The 12,289-nt window shown below is 33.9% G+C and overlaps 1 protein-coding gene across 8 annotated transcripts in view; it reads right to left on the reverse strand.

Moving 5' to 3' along the window:
- PHC3 (polyhomeotic homolog 3) overlaps positions 1-12,289 on the reverse strand; it is an 87,533-nt gene that overhangs the window by 29,553 nt on the left and 45,691 nt on the right. For all 8 annotated transcript variants that reach the window (XR_004956838.1, XR_004956839.1, XR_004956840.1 and 5 more), the window contains exons 8-10: positions 10,873-11,744; positions 6,087-6,240; positions 2,025-2,275 (exon numbers count right to left, since the gene is read on the reverse strand). Coding sequence is in view for 5 of the 8 variants with exons in the window: in XM_036243582.1 (XP_036099475.1) it covers positions 2,025-2,275; positions 6,087-6,240; positions 10,873-11,744 (1,277 nt within the window). In the remaining 3 variants the exon portion in view is untranslated. The remainder of the gene's footprint in view (positions 1-2,024; positions 2,276-6,086; positions 6,241-10,872; positions 11,745-12,289) is intronic.

Below are 12,289 nucleotides of genomic sequence, written 5' to 3' on the forward strand. Positions count from 1 at the left end.
AGGTGATTTCTTTACAAAAGCAAAAACAGAACTAGAACTTATGCCTCCTGGTTCTTAGTTCAACAACCAAATCCACTATAATCGTGAAAAGAAATGGGAAAATCCGCAAACATTAACATTAACAACAAAAAATTCACTTACATTCAGTATATTTAGTTAAGTCATGAATTCAGTATATTTAGTTAAGTCATGAATAATACTTATTTTAGAAATGTTTTCAGCAAAAACAGTCCAGATAAAAAATATTTAGTGATTTGTTAGTGAACCCTCAGCTAATCTGAAAAAATAGAACCTCTTATTCTAATTAAGAATGCTGGTTAATTCTTCAATATCTGCCACAGTTGGTCAACAATAGCTTACTGAAGATGTCTACATTTAACTTTGGAGAATCATCATTAATAAACTTTTAAATTGTGTTCATTTCAGTTAGTATTGTCTAATATGCCTCAAGTAAAATTTATAAAACTTATTGCTGTAAAAACTATTAATATTCAGTGCTGCTAAGGATATATACTTTGGGTGTATTAATAAATTTAAATAATCTTTCCAGAAAATAATTTAGTAATATATAGAGAATCTTACAAATATATATATAATGTGATCCAATACCAGTACTTCTATGGAATTAATGATAAAGAAATTATTTAAAATGTGAATGATTTATATACAAATATATTATTTTCAAGATTATTTGAATAGTGAAAAAATGGAAACCTAAATGTCCAACAATGGAAGGATGACATAAATTATAGTTGTACATAAAGTAGAATATACTGTAACGCTTCAAAATGTTTCCAAAGTACTATTAATCATAGGAGAAAATAAATGCTCAAGATATACTAAGTGAAAGAAGCAAAACTATATATAATAATAATCTTAATCATATGCAAATGTATATATAAATATATATCTTGTGGTATTGGTGTGCATTTTTCTGTATATTTCCCCAATATTCCTTTTTTTGTAATCTTAAAAAAAAATGTTGTAACTGTCACTAGTAATATTAATAATAGCTATGCCTATTAAATGCCAGGTACAACAAAGAACAATTTATGCATATTTAATCCTTACAACAACCCTAGGAGCAAAGTATCATCTCTATTTGCCAGATGAGTAAAATGAAGATCAAAAAGACTGAGTGACTTCCCACGGTCAGTATTCTGCAGAGTCAGGATCCATACACTGAGGAGTAGAGAGAAGTAACTGTTCCTCTACTCAGTAAGTCAGGACTCTTATAGGAGATCCATGTTTAATATATCCATAGCAAATTGAAAACAAAGCAATTAATTAGGCAACCAACTATCACAATGTAAGATCTTCGCTACCCATAAATCTAAAAAATCAGGTGATTCAAAGACCTTCAAAATAAACTATTTTGTTTTCTTTAATTTTGGCCCTTCATTTTAAATTTTTTTCTAAGAAAAAATGTTCATCTCTAGAAAATAGCATATGAAGTATATACAGCTAGTCTCAAATTGTAAGACTTTTAGTAATAGATACTTTGAGGTGAACATTCTAAAGAATTTTTAAAAATCTGAAGACTGAGATTTAAGAATAATGAGAACACCTGTTTGCTAATTGTAAATCATCAACTGGGTAACTTCAGAAAGATTAGGTCATTGGGAAGTTATTTTCTGCACTCAAATTAAAATTCACAAAGTATCACATTATATAAGAAACACAATTTTTTAAAAATACACTTTCGGTATCATTTCAGTCCCCTTAAAAAGAAAAAACAGGAAAGTGTATTTGAATAAACTTCCAACTACCGTTCTATAAAAATTATAAAACTGGTATCTCTTTATATACAAGTTTCCTCCTTAGTTTATACATCTAAATAGCTAGCATAAAATTCTAGAAATATATTTGGAATATATACATGACATACAGAGAAATAAATTCTAGATAAAAGTGACAAATTTTTTAATATAAAATTATAAGTTTTTTATTAGAAAATAATAGACTAAATTTTAAAATAATGTTACACAAATTATTTTAAAAATAAAAATTTGCTTGTTACTTACAGGAAATGGCTCCAATCCCTCCTGAATCACAAAGCCTTCAATAACATGGGTCAAGATCTGTGGTTTAACAATGGCCTGTGGAGGTTTGTTTTCTATATTGGGAATGCTACTGGGTATAGATGTACTATTACTTCTTGTGGTAGCAGCCGGAAGTAAGAGTGGAGGAGGAGGAACAGAAACATGTGAAGGATCTGAAGGAGATTTAATTACTGAAGCACTGACTGATGCCACAGCAGGTAATTCCACTTGCTCTGAAAAGAAATCATTCTTTTAATGTTTAGCATTTTGCCCAGGCTAATATGAAAGACAATTTAAAGATAATCATGAATAACAATAATAGCTAATATCTGGTGCTTAAAAAAACCATTCTAAAAACTTTATATTTATTATCTCATTTAATCTGCACAACACCTTATGAGACAGAAACTACTATTACCCCCAGTTTACAGAAGAAGGGGGTAACTTGCTCAGTTATCATTCCAACTATGGTTAAAAAGAACTTACCTAGCCCTGTCCGGTTTGGCTCAGTGGTTAGAGCATCAGCCTTCAGACTAAAGGGTCTCGGGTTCGATTCCTGGTTAAGGGCATGCACTTGGGTTGCAGGTTCGATCCCGGCCCTGGTCAGGGTCATGCAGGAGGCAGCCAATCGATGTATGTGTGTGTGTGTCTCTCTCTCTCTCTACCTCCCTCCCTTCCATTCTATCTAAAAAAAAAAAGCAGTGAAAAAATATCCAATATCCTCTAATGAAGATTAACAACAACAAAAAAAAAACAACTGACCCATAAGACATGAATGTTTTTGAATGTCAAATTAAGAATAATTACTGAATAATTACAAAATCCCTCTATTTTGCAGGTTAGTTTATTTCATGATTTGATGAAAGTTATCCTAAATATCAGCCTTGCTTGCCCCGCCCCCCATACTATAATAGAATAATATGTATGAAGTAAATTATAGGAGGATTCAAATTGTTGCTGTTGCTGTTTCAAAATGTTAAGCTACATAGATATTAAATTCCCTATGTTACTGTTAATATATTCCAAATGGTAGGAGGGAATAAAAGTTCTTTGAAAGTATGCTTAAATAAAAAAGGATCATGCAATCCATAAAATAAGTAAAGATTTTAATCAACTACACAAATCACATCATCTTCATGTCAAGCAGTAAGGCTAATCCAAACCCATGCACAAATGTTCTGTGGTTTTTTTTTGTGTGTTTTTTTTTTAAACTCTTCAGTGGCACTGTATATGACAATTTGGGGAACACTGTATTACCAAGTAACTGCAAAATGGGCTGGATCACTGCAATTCCTCCCTTTCGAACTCTTGAAAACCATTAACAACATAGCTCTGCCATCCATTCGACAGCACTGAAACTTGACTGCCTGTGTTAAAGTGGAAAGATGGAACCAGCTGATAGCTAAGAATATCAGTGAGTATAGATATCTGAGAAAAATAAAAAAAGAGCAGAGATTTATAAAAACTGAATCCTAGATAAAAAACAAGTCCCTCTATTTTGCAGGTTAGTTTATTTCATGATTTGATGAAAGTTATCCTAAATATCAGCCTTGCTTGCCCCGCCCCCCATACTATAATAGAATAATATGTATGAAGTAAATTATAGGAGGATTCAAAATTCTACATTGTACTTAGACAATTTAGCCAGAGGGATATGCTTGACAGGATCTCAGACTATATTCCTTGCCTCACGTGGGAAGATATTATTGTGCTCCAATATTTCAAAATTTTTACAATTTCCTTTGAGTACCATTAGTGATGCTTATCAGTCACAATGCAAGGTTATTATCCAATTACTGGAAATGTCTATTTCTGCCTTTAAACCAAAATTCCAGAAAATCTGCAGCATCAATTCATTTTCAGTGTACAGAAAATACAAAAATTTCATACTAGAGTTAGATTTTCTTACATCTATCTTTTGAAGTATTGCTTTGAATATACAAAAGCAATAATATTAAACTTGTCTTAAATATTTTGTATAATTTTACTGACTAAACGTTTTCTCTTTTTTAGGAGGGGGAGAAATTGGAAGAAAATTTATTTTCCTTCTATGCTTTCCAGAGATTCAAATCTGTAGTAAGGGAATAAAAACTGGAGAGAATGGAAGGATGAGATGTAGCATGTTGAAGAAAAGAGAGGGCAAGGGTTACTGTGGCAGCAAAGTCAATGCCCCTACAATTTGTTTCCATGCCTGTTACAGTGGTTCTTCATACCTGAAATGATCATGAGGACCAAGAGATATGCAATGGAACAGAATAATTGCAATGAAACCTGAACCAACATTAGTATTATCGGGATCAGGGGTCAACAAACTTTCTATAAAGGACAGTATGGTCTTTGTAACTACTCATCTTTGCTGCAATAACACAAAAATAGCCATAGATAATATTTGTATTGCAGACAACTGTATTAAAGAACAATGAAACAGCCCTGTACAATTTGGCTCAGCAGTTAGAGCGTTGGCCTGCGGACCAAAGAGTCATGGGTTCGATTCACGTACCTCAGTTGCGTTTCGGTCCAGGCCCTGGTTAGGGTCCTGCAGGAGGCAACCAATCGATGTGTCTCTCACATTGATGTTTCTTCCTCTCTTTCTCTCTCTTTCTCTCTCTCTCTCTCTCCCTCCCTCCCTCCCTCCCTCCCTCCTTCTCTCCCTCCCACTCTGTCTAAAGATAAACAGAAAAATATACTTGGGTGAGGATTAAAAAAAAATTTATATTTCACATAATTTTCACATGACATGAAATATTACTCGTTTTGATTTTTTTCCAATCATTTAAAAAATTTTAAACCATCCTTACCTCAAGGGCCATATAAAAACAGGCAGCAGGAAAGATTTAAAGCATGAGCTAGTTTGTCAACCCCTGACCTAAATAAAATATTCATAAATTTAAAAAACAACAACACTAACACAAAATGTATAATTTTTAGAATCAAGACACTGGGCAACAGCCCTGGTCGGTTTTGCTCAATGGTTAGAGCATTGGCCCATGGACCAATGAGTAGCGGGTTCAATTCCAGCCAAGGGCACATACTTCAGTTGCGATTCGTCCCCAGCCCTGGATGGGGTAGTGCAGGAGGCAACCACTCAATGTGTCCCTTTCATACGAGATATGTCTCTCTCTCTCTCTCTCTCTCTTTCTCTCTCTCCTTCCCACTCTATCTGAACAAAAATGGAAAAATGTCCTCGGGTGAGGATAAAAAAGAAAGACACTGGGCAATAGATCATACTAATATTTTAGTAAAATAACTAGGATTCAGATTCACTTTGATATTGTGAGAAGGAGCATACAAAAGATTTATTTGAACTTAAAAGTAGCACTGAAGTAGTGAATAAGAATTGGAATGATCAAGCTCAAAAATTTTTTAATCCATTTCTAGTAAGAATTAGTGAGGCTTAATTTAAGTACTATATGGGAAAGAACACTTTTAAAAGCATTTATTCAGCCTAGATCACAAGCAATTATGAGAAATGCCAGATACGACTTAGAATGCTTTCTGATTTAGGGAAGGCATAATTGATATCTTTTTTTCTTTATTTATTTTAGAGAGAGAGGAAGGGAGAAGGAGAGAGAGACAGAGAACATCGACTGGTCGCCTCCTGCATGTCCCCCACTGGGGATCGGGCCCACAACCTGGGCATGTGTCCTATCCAGGAATTGAACTGGTGACCTCTTGGTACATGGCTTGATGCTCAACCACTGAGCCACACCGGCTGGGCATAATTGATATCTTTTGATAGAACTTTGATTTATTCTAGTTTTTAAGCTAGAAATAGCTTGATACATGAGTCTGAATGATCATATGAAACATATCTGTACAAACCAATAAAAATTAGGAAGTTACAATATGTTTTTCATTTGGGTAGTTCCTCATCAATTGCTCTCATTGTTCTTCAAAAAATCTTTAATTCTAATTTGTTTTACAGCAATTAATTATATAACAAACTAGTTTAATATCATCTGTAGTGAAAAAAAAAAAACAACTTTCCCATTAACTAACATTTTATCTAATAGAAAATTCCCCCCAACTGAGATATTTCCTTACCTAGCAAAGGATGGTCAGAAGTCAAATCTTCCCCTCTCCCCACAGTTATAGCTGCTGGAGACAATGTGGGTGGTGGTGGGGTTCTGTCCATGCGGACACATTCATCTGACTCTTCTGGCATTTCTTCTTCACACACATCTTCTACTTGATAAACCTGCAACAACAAACCATACTGCCTTAAAATGTTGCTAAAAATACATTTAATAAGGTATTTCTCACCTATTAAAAAATAAATAAATTCCAAAGTGTTTTTAATTTAAAAACAAGGCAAAATGACTATTTGACAGGTTGAAAAGAAAACTTTAAAAATGAAGTTTTGCAAATTCTTGACAATATTCACTAAAAGCAAGTTTTGGATCAGTATCAGTTTTACAAATGACTAAGGCTTCAAAAAGGTGACAGTCAAGTCAGGACATATTTTTAATTTTGATAAGTTAAAGAAATGTTTTGAATTTACTATTGTTTCTGTTAACTTCTAATTGTGGTAAATCAAAATAGATATATTTTTCATTGGCACACTAAGTAAGTCTCCAAAATGACACACAACATATCAGGAAGTGTACTGCCTAAAGGACTACATCCCAGGCTCTTTATTGTATTTATGTGAAAGATTAAATTGAGAAAAGTAATACCTGAGTACCAAAAAAAGGTATGCATGCAATTATATCTTTCTTTAATCTTCTGATCTACTCAAGAAAATCAATAATTTTTTATAAGCAAATATCAGATAAACAGCAAATATCTGTCCCTGAAATACAACAAATGTACATGCGCGCACACACACACACACCACCCTAACCCTTTTGAGACATTAATTTTAGTTCTTTAATATTATTCTATAATTATAAAGTTTTTAAGTCTTTAACTTAACTACCTTGTTATTCAATTGTAAAGACTGTACTTAAACATGGACTCAAAAGCACTCAGAGAAGGAACCATATAACAAAGTATCACTTATTAATTTTTCAATAACTTTAATACTGAATTTTCAAAGTCCAGTTTTAGAGATTGACACAGGTACTTTGATTTGTCATCATTCTTTATTTAACCATTGTTTTTGAAAGACAGGCTTTTTTAAAAAAGCGGCTAAGTAGTTCACCTCCCTTTTTTTATGTGCAAAGCTTACTACTTAAATTTACAAAGTTGTGAGTTTTTAAGATTTACCCAAACTGATTAATATTTCTAATAAATGTTAAAACTAAAACTTTTCAACGTTAACAAAAAACTTTAAGTGATATCTAACACTGCATATATTTTTAATCAAACTATTGATAAAGTTTGATTTGAAGTACATAAAATTAAATATAAAAACAATCAAGATTTCTGAATCTAAAATAAACCAGATGTCATAAAAAGGACTATAAAGTTTCATCCACAAAAGCATATTTAATAAGTGATAGGTTTTTTAAAACTAACTTTACAAGCCTCTACTGAGAAATCTTCTGGCTTAAACACTTTTTTTTTTTTTTTAATCCTCATCCGAGGACATTTTTCCATTTTTTGTACAGACAGAGTGGGAGGGAGAGAGAGGAAGAGAGAGAGAGGGAAACATCGATGTGAAAGGGACACATCGAGTGGCTGCCACCCGCACGACCAACCAGGGCCGGGGACAAACTGCAACCGAGGCACATGCCCTTAGCGGGAACCGAACCCGGGTCTCTCCGGACCGCAGGTGGATGCTCTAACCGCTGAGCCAACCCGGCCAGGGCTGCCTTAAACACTTTTTAATCCTACTGATACTGATAATTTTATATCAAATATAATATCCAGAACTGTGATCCAAATCAGCTACTAAGTAGGCAACATTTTAAAAATATTTGCTCACAAATCTGCATTTGGAAACCTGTTTCACCAACAGATTCCTTGCCTCATGTCTGGATCCTCAGAAGTGAAAGCAGTTGTTCATTATTGTACAGTGTGCAATAACAATAGCTGTTAATATCTATACATGGTTGTTGTTTTTTAGTGATGATAATGTCCAACACAGGGGAGATCATCCAAAAAAAGTCCTGAGGTTAAAGAGGGGAAAAAATCTTCTAGTGAGAGGTATCTGCTGTAGTAGTGATTACCTTATTTTGGTGGAGTGGCAGAGATGTTGAGTCAGGGGTAATTAGACAAGTATTGATTTATCAACCAGTTCAATTTTATCTGTGTAGCACTCCTTTCTTAGATATTCTTTTTCCTCCAAAAATCATTATCTTTTCTTAAAATGCTAAACTCTCTTTAATATTAATGCTGTCACAAATTTTTTAAACACCTACCACAGTACCTTTTAAGGAATCAAAGTTTGATCATGCATGGAACTCTGATTTTTAAAAAATAATGAGAATTGTAAAGGATAAATAGAGGGATATTATATATTTTGAAATAATCCATCAAATAATACTGTAAAATACTTTTCATTCCTTATAGTTAAATCTAACTATACATTCTTCCAAACTACCCACGTAAAGGCAAATTAAGTTAATGAATAAAAGAAGTAGACAAAAGCAGATCTGTCCCAGATATCTGGCACCATGAGCATTAAAAAAAAAATCTGCCTGGCCAGTGTGGCTCAGTGGTTGAGCATCGACCCATGCACCAAGAGGTCGCCAGTTCAATTCTCGGTCAGGGCACATGCCTAGGTTGTGGGTCAAATCCCCAGTGGGGAGCATACAGGAGGCAGCCAATCGATGTTCTCTTCCATCGATGTTTCTATCTATCTCTCCCTCTCCCTTCCTCTTTCTCTAAAAATCAATAAAGAAAAATCTAAAGTCAACAACTAAAATATTGAGTAAAGCAAACAAGTAGAGGTTTTGCTTACAAGATCACTAGAATACTGCACATCACAATTTCTGTTTAGCTCATAATTACTATTCCAAAAGTAGCAATGCCTGCCAAACTTACCTCAATAAAGTACATTAGTGTCATCTGTCTCCCTTTCCTAACTAAACCATGGACTATTAATTATCTACTTTCACCACATCTTATCACACCCAAATATCAACGAAGAGATAAATATACTTACAAATATATCTCTTTAAAACACACTGATTTTACTTTGATAATTCACTTATCTTTCAAATTTTCAACTATTTTAAGAAATATATATATACTTTATATATATATATATATATATATATATATATATACCTTTAAATATTTGAAACAAGGAAATTGTGAAGAAAGGTGTCATTTGTGAAGAAATGTTATTTGATTAAAAAAAAATTTGGTTAAGGATAATAAAAGAAAAACATAGCAATTTAAAACTAGGCTATGGTACTCACAGAAAGGTATAAGAAAGATAACATGAAAATATCAATAGCAAGTAGAACATACCAGTGACAGCACAGAAAGTTATTTTCACACACACACACCTTCCAAAAATGAGATAACATAAATTTTAAAAAAAATCTTTTTTGAGAGAGAAGGACATGACAAATTAGACCATAAATATTTTATTTTTTACTTGCTAAAAAACAATTTACTGAACTAGAAAATAAATATAAATTTAAATTAAATTTGATATCTTTGAAGGTACTGTATACTTTGAAGCCTGTATTTTTGTTACAATATCTATTGTAAACTCTCCAAAATTCCTTTTAAAAAAATATAGAGACATGATAATTGAATGACAAACTTATTTCTAGATGCTCGTTGTTTTTGTCAAGTTTTGTTTTTAATAAAAGTGAACAGGAAATAAAATTCAATCTCTTTATGCCTATTACAGTCAAGAATAAAGAATCAATAAATTTTCCCCACTAAGGAACAGACTTTGAAAATGCTTTCCTTTATGAGTAAATGGTTATTGATCTTTAAGTGGTAAAGTCCCTGCAGCGAGATCTTTATATAAAAATATAAATCTCCTTTTGGGAAGACTGTTTTCTTCAGTTATAAATTATTAATTTGATCATTTTACCTAAAATTTTGAGACCTTATTCAATTTTTACTCTAAATTACTTTATAATTTAAAAAGTCCTTTAGAAAATGTTTTTAAAAAACATTTTTCAGGACAACTTTCCTTTCTAGGCAATATATACCATTTTTAGGGGTTTATTCTGATAACTTTCACCATACAATCTCAATTATTCAAAACTTTGACTCCCCCTAATGGACTTTTTTCATCTTCAGTATTCAATTCATCCACTGAGATTTTTTTACCTTTTTAAATGACAAATATTTTAAGTACACAATTTCCCTTAGTAGAAATTTAAAAATCAGAAGTTTAATAATTCTGAAAGATGATCTACAGTTAATATTTTTTGCAAAGTTGCATTCTTTCCTAGAATAAATGTTTTTACAATTTTAATTACAAAATATAGTTTTACCAGAAAATTGTATCATACGAGCATACCTCCACCTTGAAACAAAAGCTCCTAAAGGCATTCTGCATACAAACCAAAAAGGGTTAACTAGATAAACCATACGTTTAAGAACATACAACAGAAGGGATCTATGAAGGATAATCACCTTAAGAGAAAAAACTTTGTGCAGATGACACTGGTTCAAATGTATTCCCTTGGGGAAAAAAAATCAACTCTGTAAAGATAGCAGATGGATTTGTTTAAATAGTAATAAAATTAATGAGGGACTTTAATAACCATCACAAATTATCAAGCATGCAACCAGACTACAACAAATGGCCATTTTTTTTCCCCCATATAGCATGTTTGTCAGACACTGACAGATGTAAATTTCAAGCTTTTTAAATTCATAGGCATGTAGCTCTAGTAATATAATGTAATGTAGGGGAAAACAGTTTTACTTTCAGTTCAGCAAGAAAGTCAAAGAGCTTCCAAGGGCTTACCACTGGTGGATCAACAGGTGCTGGTGGTTGTACTTGTAGGTTTACCGCAACAGTCTGTGGAGGAGGAAGAGTCTGAAATGGCAACTGGACCAAAGCTTCTGCAGCTGGAAGCGCCTCTTCTGACACCAAAGCATTCTGTACCAAAACCTGGCCCTGGGACAGAATTTCAGGCTGCACTTGTAAAGACTGCATAGACTGTAAGGGCAGTGGTGGAATCTGAGCTGGAGGAGATGTTGACATCTGTGGAGGGGTTGCAATTGGGATTGGAGAGGACTGCAAGGTTGAATATTGCTGGTGTGATGCTGGAGACACAATCTGCTGACCTGGGGACACTAAGGCTGACTGCTGAACTGGGCCAATGTGTACAACAGGGGAAGCTGGAAGTGGAAGATGAGATGGAAGATTCAGCTGTGCTGTTGGTTGCACTTGATTAGCAGTGGACTGCTGCAAGTTTGGCCCTGGCTGAAGAGCTGATGACACAAGAGGGTGTGGCTGAATAAGTGCTTGTGGATGAATAATTATAGTAGGAGACTGACTTGGTGAATGAGGTGGTGGAGGAGACACCACTACAGACTGCTGTGCTGACTGTGAATGGCTAGGAGACATTGTTAAAGGAGGGGGATGACTCTGAATTGGTGAACAATGCTGCGACTGGGCATTACTAGGAGCTGGAGGAAGGCCATGATTTTGGAGTGGTATACAGTGCTGGGATGGGGGTGGATCTTGAGTTGGATTTTGGAGTGTGATTGGCTGAATTTGCTGTTGCTGCTGTTGTAGTATCAGCTGATGATGGGAAACCTTGGGAGGTGGTGAATGAAGAGGAATCTGCTGATGTTTTATTAGAGGATGAGGTTGAACTGGAGGATATGAAGCTGTGAGAGAAAAAAATGACAATTAGTATTATTTCAAAAATATCATAAAAAATTTTAAATAAATTTAAAGGAGGAAACTTTTTACATTAGAAGGTCATGATTATCAGAAAGTTATTAAAAGTCTTTCAGACAAGCCCTGGCCAGTTTGGCTCAGCGATTGGAGCATCTGCCCGCGGACCAGAGAGTTCTGGGTTCAGTTCCCACTAAGGGCACATACTTTGGTTGCAGTTTGTCCCCGGCCCCGGTTGGGATTGTGTGGGTGGCAATTAGTCGATGTGTCTCTCTCACATTGATGTTTCTCTTTCTTTCTCTTCCCCCCTCTCTCCCTCCCACTCTATCTGAAGATAAATGCAAAAATGTCCTCGGGTGAGGATAAAAAAACAAAAAAGTCTTTCAGACAAGAGTGATTTAAAAATGCAATGACAAACAACTTTTCCTGGAAAACTATAGATTTCATAAAATAAGCTGCACTGTGATGAGATTATCTAAAACAATTAATTTATAAACCTGTATCTCTACATGATTTATTCTTATTAAATTTTATA

This window comes from Molossus molossus, unplaced genomic scaffold (assembly GCF_014108415.1).
Source record: "Molossus molossus isolate mMolMol1 unplaced genomic scaffold, mMolMol1.p scaffold_m16_p_5, whole genome shotgun sequence".
NCBI classification, from domain to species: Eukaryota; Metazoa; Chordata; class Mammalia; order Chiroptera; family Molossidae; genus Molossus; species Molossus molossus.